Here is a 27429-nt window from a genome sequence, read left to right as displayed (position 1 = left end):
TCTTGTAGTTTTTTCTCTTTTAGTCTGACTTTTCTTACACAACATGATGAATGGAAATATGTTTAAAAGGATTGTACATGTGTAACATGTCATATTGCTTGCTATTTTGGGAAAGGGGGAGCTAAGAGAGGTAGGGAGAAAAAATTTGGAATGCAAAATCTTACAAAACCAATATTGAAAACTATTTTTACATGTATTTAGAAAAATAAAATGCTATTGAGAAAAAAAATTAACCATGATGCTTTTGACAGAGGTAGACCTACAGCAGATATTACAATGATTGAAGTTCCTAATTGCTATAGTATCATATTCCCACTTTATACTTTTAATCCATTTCCTGAACTACTCATCTATTTCTTCTTTTTGATCCAAGTTCTATATATCTATTATTGGTAATCTTCAAGTAAAAACTGTTTATATTATAGTGGGAATTTCTTTCTAGTCATTTTGGACTAGATTACTATTGAAATCCCTCCCAACTTTAAAATTCAGTGATTTGTATTGTACTAACTTCATATGAAATATGCAAGATTGGACAAATGTGCTCCGACTAGTCCTTCTTAGGCACACTCCATCCTAGTGTTGGATGGAGACTGTTATTTCTATATTGGCTAAGAAGTCTAAATCCCATTGTCTAACATCATTTTCTATGAAACAATATTAATAGAACCAACTGTTCAATTCCAAAATGTGTCTTTTTTTCCTGACATGTTTACTTTCACTCAACAGCAGGATGAAAAAAACCACCTGAACTTTAAAAATCTCTAATTTCTTTTTTTGGAGTTTCATACTAAAGATTTAATAACCCTAGTAATACTTTCAAGATTATTTTTAATATCAAATATAAAATTCTATTTGGTTTCTAAAGCCCTTTATTACCTGACCATTTCCTATACTTTATTTCTTAGAATTTATTTCCCTTCCTGTACTTTATAATCCAGTGACTCTAAACTCACTTTCTATTCTCACATAAGATGCTCCGTCTCCTCACTCTGAGCTTTTCTATTGGCTGTATCCCATGCCTAGAATATGTTCCCGCTCTTTCTTCTGGCTTCTTTCAAGTCTCAGCTAATATCTCTATTACAAAAAAATCTTTCCTAATCCTCATTTATGCTACAGTCTTTCCTCTGTAGTTACTTTTAATTCATCCTTTGTAGAGCCTATTTTACATAATTTTTGCATGTAGTCTTTCCCCCAGTAGAATTTGAGTTCTCTGGGGAAAAGACTGGTTTCAGGGTATTTTTTTTGTCATTTTTTTATATCCCCAGAACATAGCACAATGTCTGGCATAGAAGGCATAATAAGTTATGGTTGACTTGACTTAACTTTTTGCCAATATTATTTGTGCCCACATGAATCACTAGAAATATGTAGTAACCATCAGTTATAACAAGTCTTGGAAGAGTGTCCATCATATATTGAATGCGTGTCCAGAAAAGTCTATAGATTTTTCTCATTATTATTAGGTCAACAAATACTTTCCTCTGTACCCCTCAGCAAGGAGTCACAAGCTGACACTTCTTGTCTCTTTCCTTTGACCTAGAACAAATGATTTCTTATTTGATGCAATCTGCAGATCCATATCAACATTCCTCGAAGAATAAACTACTCTTTCTCTCCTCAGAGAATCAAGATCTCTCCTTTTTCAGGGAGGGAATCCTAAAATATTATATATTGTACAGTCCTATATATCCCTGCTACCTTTTTTGAAACTTTTTATGTTTGAACCTTCCTCTTATTTTTTAAAACAATCATTTCATTCTCTCTGATAATTTGTAGAAAGATGTTCTTCAAATCTCCTTAAATATTCTTCTAGATAAGAGACAAGTCTTCATTTTGAGCATGGATAACAATTACTTGGATGAAGTAGACTTCTGTAAACATTTTTTCCAATTATCCAACTATTCATGACTTTTCCCTATCTTTCTCTAGCTTATTCAGTCAATTGTCAAGTCTATCAGTTGGACCATACTCAATATCATTTGCATATGTTTCCTCCTTTCTACTTCTATAGCCATTGCCCATTTTTAGTTCATTAGTTTTCATCTGCCTTGAACCACATTCCACCTTCCCTTCTTTTTAATCTCTTCTATGTAATAATCAATTCAATTTTTGGAAGGCATAGATCACATCACACTTTCTATGCTGAGTCTCTCTGTGTGTGTGTGTCTCTCTCTCTTTCTCTTTCTCTCTCTCTCTCTCTCTCTTTATATATATATCCTTAGTCTGGCGTTTAATTGCCTCTATAATTTCTTTTCCACCTCTCTGGATTTATTTCATGTTATACTTCTTCATTTGTTCTAAAGTCAAGCTGAACTATACTACTTACTGTATGAAAATGTGTCCTTCCCTTTCTTGCTTCTGTTTTTGTACAGACTATTGCTGAGAACAGATTCCCTTTATTCATTCACGGCCCAGTTCATATACTGCTTAGTCCACCATACCTTACCAATTCTCCAAAATAGAATTTTTTTTCAAAATCATTAAATTTGATAAAATTTATTTTTAATTGACAATTGTTTTAATTGGCTACTAATAATGATTTATATGGAAGAAGTTGTATAAAAAACTATCGAATTTACAAATAAATTGAAAATAAGATAAAAAAAAAAAGGTGAGCTGATCATATGGTGGGAACAAGCAGATATACAAGGAACCTGGAGATTCTAAAAAACCAGGAATAGGGTCTCCAATTTATTCTTTTGTGGAAGATTTATAGGAAATATGGCCAAGATTGGCCATAGATTGGAAATCATGAAGAAATTTGATCAAGTTGATAGAGGGAAAACCCATTTTGATGAAATTATGGATCTTTCACAAGTAAAGTGATTAACTACAAAGAAAAATTTGCAAAAATGAAAAAAGTACAGAAACTTATGAAGTACCAAATGGTTAGGATCCTAAACCAGAAACTGATTACACTGAGCTTCCTGATCTAAAACAGTCTCTGGTTCTAGCTCCCCACTGAGGAAAAGGACTTCTGTTGGAAAATTTAGCAACAATCTAGCCTAGTCTGTGGGAAAGAAGATGTACCTCTGAAGGGTTCATGAAATCAGAAAACTTGGGTTCAAATTTCACTTTTGCTACTTATTAGCTAAGTGACCTCGATACTTCCCCTTTATGACTTAAGTTTCCTCATCTTTAGAATCTGAGAGTGCTGCATGAGATAACCTTTTAAGTCTTTTCTAGCTTTAGTAACATGTTATTTTTATGCTTCTTGCTTTACTGAGCTCTTCCTCCTTTCAAGAAGTTTTAGGCTGCAAAAACAAAGAAAGTTCTGGGATGCCCTTATTCCAACTTCTATCATTCCACATCCCCACTTCAACATCAATGAAACACATCAGTGATATACTGGTGCATAATATATACTTAGAGCTCCAGGATTTCCTCTCAAATATATCAGTGAATTTCTTCATAGGATTTATTAGAAGATTTTTGACTCTAAAAAGTACTTGTACATTTTTGTTCTAACATTTCTGAGTAGACTCTGTTCCAACAATTCACAAAGTTTTTTTAGACATGTCTAGATGATGGTTGCTCCACAAGTGTTCTTAGGTGTTCTACAGTTACAGAATATTGTTCTGCATTCATAGGTATCTCTTTTGAAAGACTCTCAGAAATGTGGTGGGTAGTATTTTCCATTTATTGGTGAAATGAAAGAATATAAACTCTTAAGGTAAAAATGTAATTTCTTTAACTTTCAAAATATCAGTCCAGATATTTAATATGTAACTATTTTCTACAAGATTGCATTGGTTTGTTTACTTTTTTAAATTTAAGGATATAGACACAAATAGGCCTAGGTGGGTGATTTGATATATGTGGATAGAGTGAAGAGTACTGATTTTAGTAAATGGGAAATAGATTGAAATGTTTTCTTAATTTTTTAAATTATTCAGTATTATGTAGGAATTAGTATTGTACAAAGTACGGAAGGTTGTCAGGAAGAAGCAGTCTTGGATAATTAATAATTATTAATAATTATTACATTATTATAGTAATGTAATATCTATTGTTGTGAATCACAGATTAGACGATTTTCAGAAATTAAATAATCTCTCCAAGAAAATTCAAATTCCTCCTGGAAAGACACACGTAATTGTAACTAAGAAAAAACCAACTGAAAAAGCCAAACCTCCAGAAATTAAGGTAAAATAGCAAATATTCCAAAATGCCCCTTTTTAATTATCAAAAAGAATAACAGAAATAAATTAAATATTTTTACCATTTACTTCTGTAGGAAATTGAATACAGAGACTTCAAATTTCCAGTAAATTTTTCCAGTCATTTTGCTGTGGCAAGCGTTTTAAACCAAGAAGAAGGAAAATTGAAACTTAGAGAATTAAGAAAAGGTTAGTTAAAAATAGTTAATCTCACAGAATTTAATCTCTCCAAGAAAGGTGAAAGAATGACTGCTTAGCCCCCAATTAATGTATGCAAACGAACTTGGTTGTTAGCAGTTTTGTTTTGTCATGAACATGTGTTTCCCTTTTTGCAAATAATTCTTATTTGATTACTGGCATAACAATTATTTGATACCATCTGCAGTTTTTCACCGTCCTGATGAATCATCCAAAACGAGACCAATGAAAGAAGCTCTGTTTTTACATAAAGTCAGATGGGATGCTGTTGAAGAAGCAGAAAACCATCTTAAGTGGTAAATGTCAATCATAGGTATTTTGGTCATGTCATAAATTGTTTTTAGGTGATAACATGCATATCTGAATCACAATAAGATGTAATGACTTTAGTATCCTTAATTCCCCAGCACAAATTTAATTATTCTGTCATATCCCTCTCCATTTTTTATCCTTTGACTTCAGAGTAATTAATTTATTCAGAATGAATCAATGTGGTCAGATTGGATTTTGTAAGAAATATGACCAATGACCAAAATGGTAGCATGGTTTGATGTAAGGCCATCTCTCTGAACATGAGCTGGTAATGTTTCTCTCACCAACCCTCTCAATTTGAGATCCATCTTCCTTCCAGCATATCCCCCGAAACATTATATCCATGGCCTACATTGGACCTCAGTTCCTTTTTACCTTGTCTTAAAGCACTTCACATCCTATTCTGATATGGAGATTTGAGCCCCATTGAGGGTCCATTTAGAAATGTGTGAACTGAGGAGTCTCACACAGTTCTGTGCAGTTCTCTCAATCTTATTTAGGTGTTAGTTCCAAGTTATACTTTGTGTAAAATTTGTTAGAAAAGCCTATTTTCACTAGATTAGTATATCTATGTAGGTGGGTAGTTGGGGGTATTATGACTAGGATGGGACAGTGGATAGAGTTCAGTTGGGTCAAGAAGATCTGAACTCTAATCCAGCCTAAGATATTTACTACTTGTATTAACCTAGGCAAGTCATTTAACCTGGTTTGTCTCAATTTTCCTTTTCTGTAAAATGGGGATAATAATAACACCTGCTTCCCAGAGTTGTTAGGAGGACCAAATGAAATAATAATTATAGTTTAGCACAGTACTTAGTACTATATAAATGTTATTATTTAATATCATTAAAATAATAAAAGATATAATTACTCAGCTAAGATAACATAAGAATCATTAATAGAACATCTTTAATTAGGATTAAATAGTCATTAGACAAGAAATGCCCCTCAAGTGGTTACCTATAGGAATAGGTATCAATTTTAGAAGTATGGGCCACCTTTTTAAACTGTCACTCACGATTACATCTGGGGTCTTGTAACTGAATGTAGGGGTAGTGAAATTATGATTTATTATTAGCAAATGTTTGATTCATATACCTGTATACTTGGGGTCACAAAAATTTCTCAGGCCAAGTGGGGTTGTGAGAGGAAAAAGTTTAAGAAGCTTTGATCTTGTTGAATCCCCTGATCATATGGATGAGGCAGCTGAGATTCAGAGAGGTTAAGTTGGCTGGCCAGAGCTAATTTGTCATAGCTAATTTATTACCAAAGATAGGACTAGTCCCCACGACTCTGATTCTCAGGCTGCATTCTTCCTACATAGACACCCTGCCTTTCTCTAACCAATTATATCATTTAATATCCATCACATTGAGGAAAAACCTTCATCCTGAACCCAAAAATCTGCTTCAATTTAAACTTTTATTCTCCTGTTCTTTTCTCTGTAACACTGCAGAACCCCTGGTATTTATGCAGGAATCTATCAGATAACAGAAAAGTTTTTAGAGAGACCATCAGCTATATAAGACATTCTTCTAGGCAAGATGAGCCCACTGTCCCTCAGTCTATCTTACTTTTTACTGTATTTACTTTTGTGACTGATGAAATCTCCCCTAGTTCTTTTTCTCTTGAGGAGTCTCTCCTGTATAATTTCTATATGCCTTTTAAGCTGGGAATTATAGATATAAAATTTAAATTTAATATATAATTATGCTTCAATTAATGGTATTTAAGAACTTCCTTTTAAGCATATACTCTTTTGCTCTTCATTACAGGCAGATTCATCTTGGTAAAGATCCCATCACTTATAGATATAAAGTACAACATCAAGAAGAAGTGAAAAGATTTTGGGAACAGTATGAGGTCAGAATTTTCTGGTAATTTTATATGAAAAATAAACATTGAAGAGAATGAGCACTTTTTCAGATATATGTATTTTGTTAAAAAAAAATTTATTTCTCAGCTAGATTTGGGGTTCATACCATGTGATCCAATAGATTTTTGTCCTCCCCTTTTTATTCAAAGGTATAAAAACATAATATATACTTGCCTAATTTTTAATGTCTTTCTCTGAATGAAGAAAGGATTCATTTATATTGGATTCACACATGAGTTTAGTAACATTGTTTTTATATTGAGTATTATTTTGAAAGTAAAATATCGTAATAGCATTATATAATAATATAATTACTATTTCTTCTGTTACATATTAACATCAGTTTCATAGGCAAGGGAACTCAGCTGATGTGGCACACTGAAGATGAAATAAGGTTTCTACTTACGTCTGATATAGGGAAAGAGCAAATTTAAAGTAACTTTGTGGTGTTTTAAGCATCAGCATATCCTTGTCAGACTTGTTCACTGTGCAGTGTATGGGAAGTTGAAGGAGTGATAGACAAGTAAGCTTCCAAAAAGCCAGTGGTGGTGTGGCTACAAAGGGTTTTGCCGTCTGCTTTCTTCGGAATTACAGTTATCCCTTTCACATTGCAGGCCTGAGGGGCACAATGTCACAGAGATTTGTAAAATCCATGTGTAAAATTTTTTGGCTCTCCTTTCATATCAGAAAAGAAATGTGAATTTTTTCTTTTTCTTTTATGGGGTATTTATAGTCCCTTATTTAAATTTAAATTATATAATGTAATGCATATATATATTTTTTTTTGCATTTTTTGAGTTCCTAAATTTTTCCTGTGTTACCTGTTTGCCTTCATGTGCTATCTTCAACTTGCACAAAACTTGTAAAATATACTCATTTAATTTCTTATGCCGACCAGTGATATATCTAAACTACAGTAGGGAAAGTTGTAATGTGAAAGAGATAACAGTATATCTACAAGAAAGGCAACCAAGAACTTGTATCATGTTTGTGTTTTTCTGAATATCCTATATGGTCTGTGATCACATCCTGCAATGTCCTGAAAAACAGGACTGAGTAAGATATAGAGCGACAATGTGTCTTAAAGATTTTGGTTGAGAGCTGCATGTCTGATTCTCTACAACTAAATCTTTTCCTTCATCTCTAAGAAAGAAGTCCTAGGAGGAAATATATTATCACGTAGCTAAAGATAATATAAAGGAAATGGCTACCAAGTTTGTCCTATATTGATACTAAAACATTCAAGCTATTGTCATAAAAATTTAGCTAATATGGATAATATTGTATTTATATTGAATTCTAAAGTATTCAATCATATGTTAGGAATTAATTAAAATAGGTGAATATTTATTTCTGTCTCCAAAAAAAAAATTGTTAATCTGAGAAGTTAGAATTTTTTATTTTAAATCCAAAGTTTCCAAATGTTACCTTCTGAGATTTGTCTTGCAATGTAAGCCATGGAAATACAGCTTTCCAGTTCTTCAAGGTGGCTGAAAGAGACAATTAGAAAAGCAGAATAAATCCTGTCACTAAATGACAAATTAAAATGTTTCTTCTTTTAATAATATTGTGCTTAAAGATGATTTTGGTACTTCTATAATGGAGAATGTATGAGAAAGAAGATGAACAAGTAGAAAGCTAGTATAGTAATTTAGATTGAGAAATTATGTCAAGCTGTTTTGTGATTGAAGAGAAGGGGATGGATACTAGATAAGTTGTGGAAATAGAATTTACCAAACTTTACAACTGATTAAATATGAGGAGTGAAGACAAGGGAAAGTACAGTTGCAAACCTGAGTGAATGGAAGAATGATAATGGTCTTAAAAGAAATAGGGAAGTTAGAAAGAAAATTTGGGGAATGATGCATTTTGTTTTGAACATGCTCAGGTGAAATGCTTCTGGAATATGAATGAAAGAGCTCCACAGTAAAGAGACAGGCCTAATATTTGGTGAGAAAAGAAAAGAATAAGAGAAAGCTAAAATTTATACTTGAACTTGTAAGGGAGATGCCTTTCTGGCTCAAACATATGTTGTTGGTTACAACTTCCAGGAGAGGAAAAGACAGGAATAATTAAAAGATGTATAAAAAGCCAATACTCATGGTTTACATTTAATTCAATCAGTAGTCATCTGCACTAATGGATGAAACACTCATTTGACTCCCTCTGACTCCTTCTGGTCCCCAGAATGGATGTTATAGGATTCCTGAAATAGAAAACAACAGTTCCTATGTTTCCTGTAATTCTTGCTAGGACTTTCATATACCTAAGCAAGATTTTTCCTAGACAGCATCCTCTATTAAAAAGTATACTATCTGAGATCTTATCAATATAATTATCCCACAATTTAAATTCTTCTAAGAGTTTCAAATAACTGGCCATGTGAATCTACCATCCCTTTTCACTACTTTTATTAGGAATTCCTTGAGGGAATTTGATTTCTGCCTTCTTGTTCTTATTCATTTTAAACAGAATCAACACTTTTGGTACCTTGTATGGAACTGTAATTTTATTTTTTTTAAAGGCAGCAAGAGGAGACCCTATTTTGGAAAAGGAATTTCAGCGCCTGAAATCAGAAGTTATCAATACACGAATCTTTCGAAAATTAGAAAAGGTATTACTCTTTCAGTTGTTTAACATGCTATTATTGGATTTTTATGTTTATGTATAACATATAATCTCTTTTACTGACTCCTTTTTCTAGAAGACATTTAATTCAAAATAGTGCTGATATCTTTTCTTTATTTTTTCTTTTTTAGTAAATCAATTAATAAGCATTTAATAAGTATTAAATGTGCCAAGCAGTATGCTAGATGCTGGGGAACCAATGACAAAACTAAAATAATCTCTACACTCAGGAGCTTGTTATATTCTATTAGAAGAGGCAACAAGTATTTGTTTGCTTATTTTTTTCTTTGTTGTGGTTTTTCCTCCTTTGATCTGATTTTTCTTGCACAACATGATGAATAGGAAATAGGGAAATAGAAGAATTATACATGTTTAACCTATATTGGATTGCTTGCTGCCTAGAGAAGGGGGTTGGGGGAGAGAGGGGGAAAAATTTGAAACACAAGGTTTTGCAAAGGTGAATGTGTAGAACTTCTTTGCATGTATCTGGAAAAAATAAAATACTATTTAAGAAAGAACACTATTCTATGTCAAAATAAATCTATTGTTATTCAAAAAATAATTTTTAGAATAAAAAAGAAGATAGAAGTATAAAAATATGTGTGTATATGTATATGTGTGTATATTATTTCTATATACACATATATATGCATATACATACATGTATATATGTATTATATAGTTATATATTATTATATATGCAATATTATATATATACGTACATGTATATTTGATAAGATTATGACTTGGAGGGGGAAACAGTAGCAGCTGGGGGAATCAGGAAAGCTTTCTTTCAAAAGTAGTTCTTGGGTCAGCTAGGTGCAGTGGATAGAGCAATAGCCCTGAAGTCAGGAGGATCTGAGTTCAAATCTGATTTCAGACACTTAACACTTCCTAGCTGTGTGACCCTGGGCAAGTCACTTAACCCCAATTGCCTCAACTAAATAAATAGATAGATAGATAAATAGATAAATGAATGAATGAATAAACAAATAAATAAATAAAAAAGAAAATAGTTCTTGAGCTGAACTTTGAAAGAAATTAGTTATTCTAAAAGACAGACATGAGGAGAGAGTTTATTCCAGGCTTAGGGGATAATCCATGCAAAAATAGGAGAATGAGTGTTATATATAAGGAATAATAAGAAACCAAACTTGGCTAGAGCACAGTGTATGTGAAAAGAATGAGACTTAATGTGATGGGAAAGCTAGATTAGGAGACGATTGTGAAGGACTTTAGATGCCAACTAGAGAATTTTACATTTGATTCTAGCATTGAAAGGGAACAACCAGAGTTTATTGGGTAAGGAAATGATTATGGCCAGGTTTATGCTTTAGGAAAATTTGGCAGCTATTTAGAGGATAGATTGGAATGAGAGAGAGAGAGAGAGAGAGAGAGAGAAAGGAAGGGAGGGAGGAAGGGAGGGAAGGAGAAGAAGAGAGAGGGAGAGAGAGGAAAGAGAGGAGAGGGAGAGAGAAAGAGGAGAGAGAGGAAAGAGAGAGAAGGAGAAAGGAAGAGGGAGAAAGAGAGTGAGGGAGGGAGGGAGAAGAAAGAAGGAGAGGAGAGAGAGGAGAAAGAGGGAGAAAGGAGTGGGAAAGAGAAAGAGGAAAGAATAGAGAGAAGAAAGGAAAGGAGAGGAGAGAAGGTGAAGAGGGAGAGGGAAAGGGTGGAAGAAAGCGAAAGGGAAAGGAACAGGGAGGAGTGAGAAGGAAAGGGAAAGGGAAAGGGAGAGGGAGGGAGAGAGAACAACTAGAAGGCTATTGTAGTAGTCTGGTTAGTAGGAGATAATAAGGACCTGTATTAAAGAAATGATGAATGGGATTAGGGGGATCATTTAGAAGACTATCACAGTTGTCCATGCTGAAGGCAATGAACACTCGAAATAAGATGGAACACATGAATGGAGAGAAATGGATAATGGATGTATGCTAACCATGGAGCTAGAATCAGTAAAACATAATAACTGATTGGCTTTTAGTGCGGGTAGGACATGAAGAGAATGAAGATAAAGAAGAGTCAGGAATGACATCTTCTGGCTAAGTCAATCTTAATATCTATAACAAGTCTTGCGTGTTCTTATATGTTTGCCATTCCTCATTTCAAAAACATCTTTTTTCTATTTATTATATTTATTTATATTTATTTTATTTTATTTATTTTTTTCTACTAATCTATATCTGTTACTAATTTCAACCCATTTGCATTATCTTACATTTCTTTGCATTTTTGTATGAAATTTATTTTGTAAAGAAAACATTTGGAGATTCTAATAGAAGATTGGGACCCCTTCTCTGATCTAACTTTTGTGGTTTCACTGTCTGCTCTGCTGTAGCTATGTTACTCTCAGTTTTGTGTTTGCAATTGTTTCTGGAGATACATACATACATACATACATCCATATTTAAATAGATATCCCCAAACATATACACACATATATTTTGGTCTTTCCCACCAACATTAATTTCTTAAGACCAGAAATTGTGTCTTCCTTTTTTTTATTATCTCCTTTAACCTGATTGGTTTTCTCCCAGTGCTATCCGTATCATCAATGCTTAATCCTTTGGATTAGATAATTAATGAATGGATCAATTAATATTCATCTGGTTTGCAATGTGAGAAATAATAACTTTCAGAATTTTCTTCCCTATAGGAAAAACCATTGTTATTTCCAAAATTTGATCTTCTTGTTAATAATCCTTGGCTTAAGAAATATATGATGCAAAAGAGATTTCAACAAGCAGCACGAAAGGTAAGGTTTACAATTGGAATGGGGATCTTTTAGTCATCAACACAGAGAAAGTATACAGCTGGTTTGATATATTTTGTTTGGTTTATTTCTAAAGAAAATAATTCTGAATCAAAGTAGAGAGATTAGGCTGTTCTCTCAGTCTGTACAGATTTCTAATGGACTTGGCACTAGAGTGTGGCTTTCTGCCCTGCTCTAGCTATTTTCATGGCCAGATTTATTTTCTTGAAAAGCATACTTTAAAAAACCAACAAAATAAACATATGGTTAATTTCATTAGAAAAAGTAAAGGAAAATCCAAATCACTAGCATCAAAAATTAAAAGGGTGAACTTACCACCAATGAAAAAGAAATTAAAGCAATAATTAGGTAAATATGCACAACTCTATGGCAGCAAATCCAACAATCTAACCAAAATGGATGAATATTTACAAAAATATATTTTAAAGCAGAAAAAGAACACCACACAAAAGGTCAAGAATATTCAAAAAATTAATGAAAAAAATACAAAGTATAGTGGCTTAGCAGCACCAAATCTAAAACTATATTATAAAGCAACAGTCATCAAAATTATTTGGTACTGGCTAAAAAATGAAGTGGTGGATCAGTGGAATAGATTAGATATACATGACACAATAATCAATGTCTGTAGTAGTCTAGTACCACCAAACTCCAGCTTCAGGAATAGAACTCACTAAGAACTCACCATTTGACAAAAATTTCTGGGAAAACTAGAAAATAATAAGTCAGAAACTTGTCATAGATCTACATTTCGCCTCCCCCATACCAAAATTAGGTCAAAATGGACACACAATTTGGGCATAAAGGATGATATAAACAAATTAGGAGAACAAGGGATAATTTACTTATTAGATCTTGGAAGAAGGGAGGAATTTATGACCAAAAAAGAACTAGAGAATATTATGAAAAGCAAAATGGATAACTTAGATTACATTAAATTAAAAATTTTTTTTCAAAACAAAATCAACAGAAACAAAATTAAAAGGGAAGTACAAAGCTAGGAAAAAATCTTTACAGGCAGTGTTTTTTATAAAGGTCTCAATACATAGAATATATATTAAATATATATAAACATAAAGAATATATAAATATATACATTTAATAATAAAAATATAGAAAATATATAGAAAACTATCAAATTTATAAGAATAAGATATTCCATAATTGATAGATGGTCAAAGAATATGAACAGATTTAGATGACAGAATTATAACCAATTATATTAATATGTAAAAAATGCTCTAAATCACTATTGATTAGAGATATGCAAATTAAAGAAACTCTGAGGTACTGCTTCATACCTTTCAGATTGGCTAAGATGACAGAAAAAAGATAATGATAAATGTTGGAGGGGATGTGGGGGAACTGGGATACTTATACATTGTTAATGAAGTTGTGAAATGATCCAACCATTGTGGTGAGCAATCTGGAACTATGTGCAAAGGGCTATAAAACTGCATACCCTTTGACCCTGCAGTGCCACTCGTGCATCTGTATCCCAAGGAGATCATAAAGGAGAGAAAAGGACCCACATGTGCAAAAATGTTTGTAGCAGCTCTTTTTGTGATAGCAAAGAAGTGGAAAATAAATAGGTACCCATCAGTTAGGGAATGGCTGAATAAGTTATGGTATGTGAAGATAATGGAATATTATTCTATAAATAATGACATACAAGCTGATTTTAGAAAGGCCTGGAAAGATTTACATGAACTGATGCTGAGTGAGACAAGCAAAACCAGAAATACATTGTATACAATAATAGCAAGAATGTGCAATGATCAACTGTGGTTTCAGTGATCCAAAGCAATCCTAATAGATTTAGGACAGAAAATTCCATCTGCATCCAGAAAAAGAACTATGGAAATTCAGTGTAAATCAACACATGCTGTGTTCACTTTTGTTCTGTTGTTTTTTTTCTCTACCATGATTTTTCCCTTTGCTCCGATTTTTTCTCTCCCAACATGATTCATAAAGCAATGTATATTAAAAATAAATTATTTTTAAAAAGAAAAACATACTTTATCATGTCACTCTTCTGCTCAAAAACTTTTGGTGGCTCCCTATTCCCTATAGCATAAAATTCCAGTTCCTTAATTTTGTATTCAAAGCTGTCTACAATCTGGTCCCATACTTGTTGTCTCCTTTGATACATCCTGGTATTCTCTTTTTATTGCATTGCACCAAATCTCATTTGTAAGAGCCTTAATAAAGGCTTTTTGTAATATTTGTGGCAGCCCTTTCTGTGGTGGCAAGAAATTGGAAATTTAGTGGATGCGCATTAAGTTGGAGAATGGCTGAATAAATTATGGTCTATGAATGTTATGGAATATTATTATTCTGTAAGAAATGATCAACAGGATGATTTTAGAGAGGGCTGGAGAAACTTACATGAATTGATGCTAAGTGAAATGAGCAGAACCAAGAAATCATTATACATGGCAACAACAAAATTATATGATGATCAATTCTGATGGACATGGCTCTTTTCAACAATGAGATGATGCAGGACAGTTCCAATGATCTCATGATGATGAGAGCCATCTACATCCAGAGAGAGAATTGTAGGAACTGAGGGTGGATTACAACATATCATTTTCACTCTTTTTGTTGTGGTTTGCTTGAATTTTATTTTCTTTTTCATTTTTTAACTTTTTGATCTGATTTTTTTTGGTGCAGCAAGATAATTGTATAAATATATATGCCTGTATTGCATTAAACAAATATTTTTACCATGTTTCACATACCATCCAGGGGAGGGAGTGGAGAGAAGGGGAGAAAAATTGGAACACAAGGTTTTTCGAGATTCAGTGTTATTCATGCCATATGTTTTTAAACTAAAACTTCAAGAAAAAAAGTTTTTTGTAATTAATGTATTAAATTACACTAAAGGTAGCACTCAACAGTAATCAGGATGTTCAGAAGAGAAAAGGGCTTGAGACATATATATAAAACATCCTGTTTAACATGTCCAATAAATAGTCAGAAATAAATTAGTAATCACCTATATATAAATGATAATTGAATCCCATGGGAACTAATGAGATCACTAAGCCAGACAGTATAAAGAGAAAAGAGAAGAGAGCCTAGGTCAGAGTCTTATCAGAAAAGGAATATCATCAGTTGGAAGGAAAATGAAGAGAGAGCATTGTCACAAACATCCAGAGAGGAGAAATTGTGAAGTAGGAGGTGGTGTCAACAACCTCAAGAAGTCAAGAAAAAATGAGGATTAAGAAAAGATCATTAGATTTGTCAATTAAGAAATCATTGCTAACTTTGGATGAATGATAATAGACAGACAGACTGACAGACTTTAGAGAGTTTAGAAGAGAATAAGAAGTAGAAGACTAGATGATTTTTATCAGAGAACTCTTTATGTGGTACCAGAATGAGAATTCTTGGTCATATAAAAATGTTAGCATCCTGGAAACCTAGAGCTAATTTCAATTCTCAACTGTAGTTACTCATTCTAAGGGCCTAATCACCTATTTCTTTTTTTTTTAACCAGTTTTGTTTATATTTGGGATTATTCTGATTCATGTTTTTATTGCAAGCAATAAAGATAGTATAGTAATGCTTCACACTATGTGAGGACTACACATCCCAAATAAACAAAAACCAGTATCTTAGCCCATAACTCAATAACAGTATCCCCACAATTTGAAAATGAGGGTTTTTGATTGTATTGGTCATGTGTACAAAAAGACTACTGGTAATAAACATAATAAATCCATTTAAAAGTATGTCTTCATAAGATTCAAGGTTTCTTCTAATTCTTAAAAATTCTATTTGTTACTCTGCCATCTGTGATATCATCATTATGGAGTTTTCTTCCATGGATATAGATCACAGCCCTTTTATGATTTGCTAGGTGGTCACTAAAAGTTGTTACAGTCAAAAAAAATTTGAGACTTTTAAAGTGTCATTGGTGTTGTGTCATACCATTGGCTCATATTGAGTTTACTTTCCACTAAAATCTCCAGACCTTTATGCAACAATATGATGATAACCATTTTAGTTCTTTTATTATATGCCAAGTCTTCAAATAGAGAGAGATTACATTGTGACATATAAATTGAATACCAAATTTAACATGTCCAGATTATTAATTCAAAAACTTTTTTATTATTCTAGATCCTGATTCGAAAAAGACTACAGAAAAAATTAGATGATTTTCATAAAGTAGACAAGCAAATGGTATTAAGAAAATTTGAAGAAGAAAGAAAGACAGGTTTGAATAAAGCTACAATTATATAAATACAGTAGGTTTCCATAAGTAAATCTACAAAAAATAAAGGATCTTTATGCTGACAACAGCCACGTTAAAAATGTTTTAAATAATCATAAATCATGCAAAATCTAGCCGTCGCTAGTTACAGCTGAGCATAACAAAACATAAAGAACTGACAAAAATACTTTCTATGCATAATTTCTGTTTCATGGAATGTCAGAAGCAGGAGGTGAGGGCAACTTGGTATAACAGAGAAAGTGGTAGATATGGAATACAAAGATTTGAGTTTGAGTCTCTCCTTAGATAATTATTAGCTGTGTGACCCTGGGGAAGGAAACAGGCATTTATTAAGTGCCTTCTATATGCCAAGTATGATACTAAGAACTTTACTATTTTATCTCATTTGATCCCTGCAACATAATAGCAAAGTAGGTGCTGTTATGATCCTCATTTTATAATATGTAAGTGACTTGCTCAGGATCACACAACTAGTAAGTATCTGAGGCTGAATTTGAACTCAGATCATCCTAATGCCAGGCCTAGTGATCTATCCATTATATCACTTTGATACTTCATAATGTAGTGTAGAAATAACTACATCACAAGCTTGTGAGATCAGATAAAATGATGAATATAAAGTACTCTACAAATCTTAAAATTCCATGTAAACATCAAGTATTATTATTAACATAATAATCTCTTTATCTGATGTCCTAAAAACCATGCTTCCTATATTTTACTTTAGATTTTGAAGTTTCTAATAAAAGAAATGTCCCTTTGTTAACAAGGAATCACTATGTCTATAAATAAATATACAGCTGTATAAAATATTTTAAGTACTCTTTTCACATATTCTCTATGCCCTGACAAAGACAAAATGTATATCGATCAGCAGAGTATCTACCAAGAGTAAATATTATCATTTCAGAAAGATTGGGGAGGTAAGTGTGTGTGCTTAGGTGGAGAGGAAAGTTTTTCTCATAATTCTTATCAAAATAGTTAATGGGAGGCATTGTGGTATAATGGAGAGAACATTGTCTCCAGAGTTGTAGGATTTGGTTTAAATATTGCCTTTCTGCTTGTGTGACCTTTAGCAAGTTACTAATTCTCTGATTCAATTTCTTTATATGTAGGATGCAGAAGGTTTCTGCAGCCCTTTTTAGTTCTAGGCCTAGGGTCCTATTGTGCTACATAACAGTTGAGGGAAGGATGGGATGTGAGAAATTTATCTATCTATCTATCTATCTATCTATCTATATATATATATAATTTTTAAGAAACCTAATAGAAAAAAGGACTGTTAATAGATCTCATTTCTAGTCCCAAGTTTATTGCTGCAAATTTATTTTGTCAATGTGAACAAAAGTTACTTTATCTCAAATAAGCCTCAGTTTCCTCATCTATCAAATAAGAAAGCTAGAGTAGGTTATTTAAGTTCCCATTAACACATAGCTGGAAAAAGACCTTCATCTGGTCCAAATTTTTCATTTGACAGATAAGAAAATGAAGACTCTAAAAGGTGAAATGTCTGATTTACTAAAGATCATGCATCTCTTAAGCTCTGCTTTCTAATTCTAAGATTCAATTATTTCTTTTTTTCCTATGACAGAGTTTGGATCAAAATCCACTTGTCCATATGCTATGAGTCTCGATGAATCTACTATCCATTTTCATGTGACAAAAGAGGAAATATTGCCTTTTAAATTTCCTCCTCATTCTTCTGATCAAAAGTCTGATGAATTGGTAGGTAAAAAATATATATCTGAAGAAGTTTTTGGAGATACAAATGCTGCATGACTAAATTAATAGACCAGTATTTCTGATCTTTTGATATTTGGAATGTGATTAATAAACCATTGCAAATTAACCTTCCAATAGAGCCATATACTAATGCTTCATTGTGGACCTGGATTGTCCCTGGCTCTATCGCTTGAGCACAAGCAGGCCCTCCAAAGATGGAGGAATATTGACGTAGGGGCCCGGTGATGGTCTGCTTTCTGAGGGCTGACCTAACCAAATTCAGAAAGGTACCTCGCCAGATTGGTTTCTGGCCATTGAATTTTTTGGTTATTGAAACTCTTGAAAACAGCCTGCTAATGGAAGTTGCACTTTGTATTATTGGCAGAGGAAATATACACAAACATAAATGAACTCATAGAATATTGATATATTGAAGTTCAGATTAATCTTCTCAATAAAAATAACTAGCTATAAATTTATTATGTGCTTTCTGCTTTGATGTTTTAGCAATATGAATATAGAAGCACAATCATAAACATTAGCATTAAACCTGTAGTTTTCAAGATGAAGCAGCTACTCTACTGACATTGACCATTTTGGTAGACTAGCTGAATTTCTGTAAGGCTGAGAAGGGAGAGGGCTTCCAGTCTGTAGATTTAGGATGAAGTAAATAGAACCAGAAGAACAATTTATACAAGAACAACTACATGATAAACAACTCAGAGACTTAATTCTGATCAATACAATGACATGATTCATTTTGTGTAACTATACTAATTTGTTAAAAAGAACTTTCTCCTCTCCCCCTTTTTTTCTTTTTAATTGGGATGAGGAAGGGAAAGACTGAGGTGCAGTTAGTAGTAAAAATTAGTAGTCACACACACACACACACATACACATACACAAAGAGGGCCAATGAAACATTTTTTTCAGGGCCTAGACAAGCAGGACAAATTTGAAAGTAATATGCAGAGTTTATTATATACATTTTTTTAAAGTAAGCAGTGTGAAATGGAGATTCACAATTTTATGTAGAATCCCTGTTCTATTGTGTGTATAAAAATGGGGAGTTTTTCAGTATTTAAGTTCAGAATAAAAAAAAAAATCATACCTTAGGCTTAGAATCACTTATATTTGTTGATCATCATAGAAATATGCTTCCCTTCTGAAAATTTGTCTCTCAGAATTGATGATTTCAGATCTTTTCTTCTTCTAGTTAGAGCTCTCAGTTCCCAAAAGAGTGGTCTCCACTCTGTGTATTGCAACTTGAAAAATCATGGATTTATTTGAATGTGAATTCCACACTGTAGACAAATGTTGGACTAGCAGTTTGATGGAAGCATTTTTATGGTAGCTGGGCCAAATTTTTAATCTAATTAAATTGAAAGCATAAAGTTATAAGAGGCTTTGGTGGGGGAGTGTCTTAATGATTTATTAGTTTGGTCAGTTTCCTCCAGTCTCATAGGAATGCAAACCTATTGTTTGCCTTTGGAAATAATGTCTTACGGAGTGTTTTAAATTTAGAAAGCAATAAGGGAAGAACAGGCCTAAAGTTGTCAGAGAATATCAGGCCTTTGCTAGAGGAAGTACTGGAACTGGAATCTTTTTATCAGTAAAACGTACTCAGGTGTTATCAGAGTTTATTAATTAAAACAATCAGTTCAGTTGTGGAAAAATTACATTACTTAAAAAGGGAATGTCATCTTGTTTTTAGTCTAACACAATGCAGTACGTTGAAAAAAACTGGTCTGTACAGGGACAGTAATTTCCTAGGTAATAAAAGAAAGAGAATATAGTGCTTAGCTTTTTAAAAAATACATTATTATAGATATCTATTTTATTCCTACCTTTGAATAATTAGGAAAGATTTCATGGTCACATTCTCAATGTTTCCTCTGACCACCAGCAAATTTAGAGAACCAACAGCTTCTTTCCATTTCCTTCAATTACAATTAACAAGCCTCCTGGAGACATACTGAGAAGAAAAACTGGCAAAATGGCCTTAACTTTACAAAATGTATACTCCTTTGCAAAGCAGCCCCACTTATTTGCTTCAGCAAATGTGGACTTTCACACATTAACTTTTCAGAAAAATATCAAGCTCTTACTAGAGAAGTTGGTGAATTAAATTAGGAACTTATTCCATTCTACAAAAAGGGCCTTTGTATAGATCAGCAGATATAATATGCCCAGGAAAGGAAGTGAATGTTTGTGTTGGGCCCATTACCAAAAGCTGGGCCTTGCAAATAACTACAGTTCCATGACAATAAGCACATTTATTGGACAAGTGAAATAGAACTCCAATTTTTTCCATGATAATATTTAGGCTGATAGAAAAAAATGATATTGTGAGCTGATAAATTTTTGGATTTTTTTTCAAGATTGATTGATTTATCAAATGTGAGCTATACTTATCAAATGTCCATTATATCTTTCATGATGACTAGCACTGGCCCAAGAATGCCTTGTCCAGGCTGAAGTTACTCCACTTCACTCTCAATCCTCACCTGAAAATAAAAATTATACAAAATGGGTACAAAAGAACCTTTCAAAATTGATTATTCTATGAAATTCATATTTTAAAGTATAATAGACAGGGCAAACATTGCCATATTTGCTTAGTATTGATTAAATTACATCTGCATCATTAATTTTTTAAATTTCAGGCTTCTGATGGACTTGGACTAGTGCCCATTAAATCATCAGAGGTTCAAGTCAAACAAAGTCACCAGTTTCTTAACTTGCAGGTTGGTCACATTTCATGAAACATTTTGTCAATATGCTGTTTAAACTACTTAAGTAGTTTTGATTATGAAAAAGGGAACAGAATTATTCTTGAGTTAATCAAGAATTATTTCAGCTTTTTACCCAGCAAATGGATTACACATAATACCTCCAATTTATATCTCTGTGATTTATCTCTCTACTGTTATTTTACTATGACTAAGAGCCAGTATGGTATATTTGAAAGAGAGCTGTCCGTGTTATCAAGAAGACACAGCTTCAAGATTGTTGTGTGACTATGGGCAAGGTACTTAAACTCTCAGTGGGCTCACACTATTCTCTGATACTAAAGGTTGCAAATGACTTACCAGTCCATATCAGTAAAGGAATTTTCACAACTGGCAACTCCCCATACCAATAAAACTGCAGCTTCAGATTAATAAAAAAGGACATTGCTGTTATTTGCTATATTGTTATTTATGAAAATTGGTCTCCATAGTCATACTACATGTTATCTATGTATGGAGTTAGTAGAATTATATGTGACAGAATTTTTATGGAATTTTAATGAAATATAATTACTATATGTGACCACCACTAAGCCATCATTCATCATATTTCTCTTAAACTGGCTTTTGCCTATAAGTATCATCAATTTCAGTAAAGATTAAGAATGATAAGTTTACATTGCAGAATGCCAAATTCACCTACATCTTGCATTTCAGTATGTATTATTCCTTTTCAGGTTCCTCAAGTTTATACTACCATGGGATACAAACCATATTGTATCCAGCAATGCTCGTGGAATTATAAACCTCAAAAACTTGCTCGACAGCTAAAACAGGGAGCTTTGGTAATGTGTCAAAATCTCTAATAATCATTTTCAATTGTAATTTTAAATATCATTCTAGGACAAAATATAACTCATTTCTTTGCAAGTAGTTTATTAATTTAACATTGAATAGCAATATAACTAAACTTGATTAGTAATGATTGACATTTTTAATTAATTTGTTAGGGTTTTTTTCCCAAGACAATTGGTGGTGTGACCTGCTCAGGGTCACACAGCTAGTACTTTTATGAGACCGAACTTGAACTCAAATCTGCCTAATACCAGGCCAAGTGCTCTAATCTGCTGCACCACCTAGATACCCTTCATTTTAATTAATTTGTAAGGTATTATAATTTTTCAGTTACTCCATCTTGATGTCCGTTAGGATTTTTGTTTGTCCATTAATTCTCATTTACTTTTTCCCTTTTATGGTCATAATTAGTGTTCTTCTGGTGCTATTTTTTTCTTTGCTTTATTTCATAAATAATCTTCCAAATTTAGTTATATTCTCATACTTATAATTCTCAATTGGACTATAGTATTCCATTACATTAATCTATCACCATTAATTTAAATATTCTCCTGTTGTTGGACATTTAAATTACTTTTACAGTGAGTGTGTGGGTGTGTGGCTGTCTGTATGTGTGTGAGAGAGAAAGAGACAGAGAGATTACAAGAAATCACCGGAAAAATCCCTGAACCATTGCTTTGGTTTTAAATAACATTTTCTAAGCATATTTTTAGTAATGAAATTATTGAGTCCAATGATTATGATTATTTTTGTTACTTTTATGATATACAGCAGATTTCTTGTCATACAAATTTTGAAAATTTTTAATTTTTTTTTACTCTTAATGTATACTGCAAGATGGCTTGCTATGTAAATTCTGAAAGTTTAAAATTCTACTGGAAATGTTTCTACAAAATGCTGCCAGCATTGAGTTTTGCTGCTTTAATTATTTTTAGAAATTTTATGAGAGTGAGTTGGTTCTCTGAACCCTCTTTGAATATTAGTGAGTTTTAGCATTTTTCACATTTTTGTGAATAATTCATGTTTTCTCTTTTGAAAATTATCCATTCCTATCCTTTGATTATTTGTCTGTCATGGATTGGAAGTTATCCTTGTGTTTTTTTAAATGTTAATTATATACTTTAGATAGCAAATTTTTTTAATCTATCATGTGCTACAATGAGATATCACTCATCAGAAAATGACCTAATAAAAGAGTGGTTGATTATATAGCAAGGGAGAGAGACAACCAATGCATAACATATTTTTCCAGTGTATCCACACAAATGTAAAGAGAACATAAGCAAGGTCCTCAACCCACTGAATAGGCTCTCTTTATCAAATTTATGAGAGGACATGGGTTGGTCACATAGAATGAGCAAGCATGGATGGATACAATTTGTATCAACTACATTGTGAGATCTCACACATTCTGGAATACTTTTTCTTTAAAAAAAATTAATGTAATAAAGCACATCTGAGAAAACAGCAGGGAAAATGGATATTGCAATAGACTTGGAGTCAGGAAGAATTTGCCTTCAATTCCTGCCTCTACTACTTACATGGAATTATAAGTACTTATACTTATATAATTCTATCTGTTGAATAGAAAATAATATGCCACCTTTTCACAGTTGAGATAAATGCATTATTCTATTTTCCTTCTATCTTTTTTTAAAAATTGTCTTTATCTTATGTTTAGGTTTACCCACTGAGCTGGAATTCATGGAAGTCTGTGTTTTAAGATGTTGCCTAATTAAATAATTATTTATTAAATAATGAATCTTTCCCCCCATTTTCTTTAACTTTTTATCTGGTCATTTTAAAGGAGGAGATGATCCCTACAGTGTTACCACAGAAAACTGAAGACAACTTAATATCCTATGGAAAATTATCACTATTGAATCTGACTGCTCCTGACACTCTACTCAAGCCTCCATTCTATCATCCACTCTGTATTTTTGTAAGTAAAAGCAGTAGGAACTTAGTCTCATTGTGCCTTGTTGCAGTTCAATAATTTCTTTAGGAAAAAACAAAGGTTAACTGGTGTTTCTTAAAGTGAATTTAACTACGGTTGATCTTTGAAATTATATACTGATTGTTAGAGCATTTCTTTCTGCTTCTCCACCATTAATAACTCTGGTGTTCTTTTGATTCTGAAGATAGGTACTGTGGCCTCTGACTACTCTGACAAGAGATCAGTGAAATGCCACCAGAATTAACAAAGTTAATCTCTCCCACTTTATTTCTTAAAGATCACAAAACTGGAAAAAGGTTAGAACTAATAGGGACTATCAAGTTCACATGATCTGATGCACTCTTGAAGAAATCTATGACACCTCAGGGAAGTGGAATGAGTTGCCTATCATCAAGCTAGCAAATGAAAGCTAGGATTGAAGTTTCCCATCTCCAAATGCTTTTTTTTTTTTTTAACTTTTATCTGTCAGTTTCTGTAATGTTGGAAGTCAGCATTATATGGACTTTTTCTCTGTTACTTATAATGGGTATGATCATGATCATGATCCCTGAATATCAATTTCTCATCTGTAAAAGAGGGAAACTAATATACATATTATCTACCAAACAGGGTTGAAAGTTACCTTTGTAATTAAATAGAAATATGGAGACCATTGAGAACTATCAGCTTCTAATGCAAACTTGAAAACCTTGATGATTTGCCACTCAACTTTATTTTTACAAAACTATAATCTAAATTCAATATATCCAAAACTGAAATCATAGTATTTTTCTTCTCCAAAATTTTTTTTTACCTCTTTCCAACTTCCCTATTTCTTTCATCTACAACTCCTCAATTCTGCACTCTCTCTCATCACTCCCATATCCAGTCTGTGTCTCAATACTGCTAATTTTACCTTCTCTCCTGGCCATTATCCTTTTTGAGGTCCTCATTACTTCATACCTGGACAATTACAATAGCCTGTTGGTTGATCTCCCTGACTCACTTCTCTCCCCATTCCAATCTATTTAATCTTCCTGAAACATGGATCTGTCAAACTCCTTCCCTCCCATTCACAAGTCACTAGCAACTCAATATACCTCTAGGATCAAATATAAAATCCTATGTTTAACTTTGAAGCCCTTAATCATCTAATTCCTTACTATCTTTCCATTCTTCATTATATCTTTAATTTTTCCACCATGTACTCAATGATCCACTGACACTATTTTACTTCCTTTGCTTGAGTTCTTACATAGCTGACCCTTATCTTTGGAATGCTCTTCTTCTTTATCTTTGTCTCCTGATTTTCTATGAGTTCCTTCAACTATCAAAGTAAAATCCACTCTTTTACAAGATCTCATTCCTGTTCCCTTGAATGCTAAATCTTTACTTCTTACATTATCTTCAATTCACTATGTACATATATGTGTATACAGATGTTTATTTCATGTATGTTTATAGTCGTTTCATATTGCCGCTTCCCATTAGACTATTTGCTTTTTTAGGGTAGAGATTGTTTTTGCATTTCTTTGAATTTCCAGTATTTAGGATTGTGCCTGGAACATAAGAGGTACTTATTAAATATTTTTGACTTGACAGTATCAAGTAGTACATACATTACAAAGTAATGTGATAAATCCAACCTGTGTTGACATCATTGAGGAAATAATTACATGTCAGGGAACTGAAATCATGCTATTTGTGCAATTGTTAAGAATCAACATCTGTCAATACCAGCTAATTCAGTTCACAGTGATTCAGAACTATAGTCATGACAGACTTGAGAACTTCCTCTAGGCTTGTTTTATTTATTTTTGCTGTGGGTTTTTTTTTTTTTTTTTAGGAGGGGTATTGTAGCTTTTTTATCTTTATACGCATAAATCAAAGACATCATTTAAGGAATGTTTTAACAAAAACATTTATCTTGTAGCCGATAGAAATTTGAAAGTCAAAATAATTTGGGGGGGAGTAGGGAGATTACAACAAGCTCTATTTTTTAATGTTAAATATGAGATACCAAATTGAATTAATTAATTCTACTTCTGTTCCTCAGAAAAGGAATACATTTTTGGCAACTACTGAAATATAACAGACAGTGTTTCACAGAAATTAAAAAATAAAAGATAATCTGACAATAAATCAGGGGGAAACCCATAGACAACATTATTTTAAAAATTTTTATTATTAAATATTATGTCTTTTTCAGAATAAATACAGATTGCAGAAATCATACATAACAAACTTATCAAGTATTAACATTTATTATATTTCATTTAACTCATATGCCATTTTAGGAGATCATATAAACAATCTCCTATTATAAAAACTAATCACAAACCTTAATGAATCTGAATTGCTTTTATAAAAATGACTAATAAATCCTCAAACTAAGGAATATTTTAAGTAAAAAACATACTCATTTTGGTTAACTAATATTTATGAGTCTGTGAATATACACACTAGTTTTTCTATAGAAAATCTTTACAGAAATTCTTGAAACTTAAACATGGTTAAAAATAAGATCAAGGTGTCTTTTAGAATATTATATTTGAAATTTCAGTATTATAGAAGTATTACAAGAATTAAAAAATGCTACTTAATGATTAACAATTACTTGCTTTGAAATATTAAGCAAAATATAGCATCATCAGCCAGTACTCCTCAGATTCTCATACTTTACCTCAAACATTACCTCAAATACATCATCTCAAAAAGGAACTATAACTATTTTCTTAAATCCTTAGGGTTTGTTTTGCTTTGGACTAATCCTTCCAATAATTAATCCTTTCTCTAATTTCCCCTTCTTTCTTCTGTCCTTTCCCTGTTAAGTGAAACATTTTTAAAGCAAGCAAAAATGTATTCTTTTAAAAAATTGTTAAAATAATAGCTTTTTTTCCAAAATATATGCAAAGATAGTTTTCAACATTCAACCGTACAAAACCTTGTGTTCCAAATTTTTCTCCCTCCCTTCTCCTCCACCCCTTCCCCTAGACAGCAAGTAATCCAATATATGTTAAATATGTGCAATTCTTCTATAAATATTTTCACATTTATCATGCTACACAAGCAAAATCAGATCAAAAAGGGAAAAATGGGAAAGAAAAAAAAAAGCAAGCTAAACAACAAAAAAGTGAAAATACTATTTTATGCGATCCACATTCATTCATCCCTCTAGTCCTCTCTCTGAACACAGTGACTCTCTCCATTAGCAGTCTATTGGATTTGGCCTAAATCACTTCATTGCTGAAAAGAGCCACATCCATCAGAATTGATGATCATATAATTTTGTTGTTGCTGTATACAATGTTCTCTTGGTTCTACTCACTTCACTTAGCATCAATTCATGTAAGTTTCTCCAGGCCTTTCTGAAATCATCCTGCTTATCATTTCTCACAGAACAATAATATTCCATAATATTCATAGATCACAACTTATTCAGATATTCCCCAACTGATGGGCATCCACTCAGTTTCTAGTTCCTTGCTACTACAAAGAAACATATTTCTGAATCTAACTGGGTATGTGTTTATGTGTTTATCATTCCCTCTTTTGGACAATTTAGATGAAAATGAGATTCAAGAATCAGCTGTTGCTTCCTACTCTTTACTCATGATTTGTATAAATGTCTACTTGTGCACCTTGATTCTTTCCTCTAACCTTTTTTTCCTCTCCTCTCTTCTCCAGAATATTTTTCTTCTCCTCCCTTTCCATTCTTTTTTAAGATCAAGATATAATAAAAATCACTCTAAGGCCTTTTGTCTATTTAATTCCCTCTATGGCCCCTGATGATAATAGAGTTCACAGGAGACACATGTATCATTTTCCCATAATAGAATGTAAGTAGTTTATGTTTCTTTAGTCTTTTATCATTATTCATTTGTTTACCTTTTCCTATTTCTTTTAACTCCTATGTTTGAACTTTAAAATTTCTATTTACCTTTGGTCTTTTAACCAGGAATGTTTAAAAGTTTTCTGTTTTATTAAAGATTCA

The 27429-nt window shown here is 32.4% G+C and overlaps 1 protein-coding gene across 1 annotated transcript in view; it reads left to right on the top strand.

Moving 5' to 3' along the window:
• CFAP221 (cilia and flagella associated protein 221) overlaps window positions 1-27429 on the top strand; it is a 100848-nt gene that overhangs the window by 46327 nt on the left and 27092 nt on the right. The window contains exons 9-19 of the mRNA XM_051985742.1: window positions 4029-4149; window positions 4241-4352; window positions 4549-4657; window positions 6449-6536; window positions 9074-9163; window positions 11828-11926; window positions 16076-16172; window positions 17782-17915; window positions 20579-20659; window positions 21382-21489; window positions 23307-23441. Of these exons, the coding sequence (XP_051841702.1) occupies window positions 4029-4149; window positions 4241-4352; window positions 4549-4657; window positions 6449-6536; window positions 9074-9163; window positions 11828-11926; window positions 16076-16172; window positions 17782-17915; window positions 20579-20659; window positions 21382-21489; window positions 23307-23441 (1174 nt within the window). The remainder of the gene's footprint in view (window positions 1-4028; window positions 4150-4240; window positions 4353-4548; window positions 4658-6448; window positions 6537-9073; window positions 9164-11827; window positions 11927-16075; window positions 16173-17781; window positions 17916-20578; window positions 20660-21381; window positions 21490-23306; window positions 23442-27429) is intronic.

The sequence above is a fragment of the Antechinus flavipes genome, chromosome 3 (genome assembly GCF_016432865.1).
Source record: "Antechinus flavipes isolate AdamAnt ecotype Samford, QLD, Australia chromosome 3, AdamAnt_v2, whole genome shotgun sequence".
Taxonomy (NCBI): Eukaryota; Metazoa; Chordata; class Mammalia; order Dasyuromorphia; family Dasyuridae; genus Antechinus; species Antechinus flavipes.
This window is presented reverse-complemented; position numbering and strand designations above follow the sequence as displayed.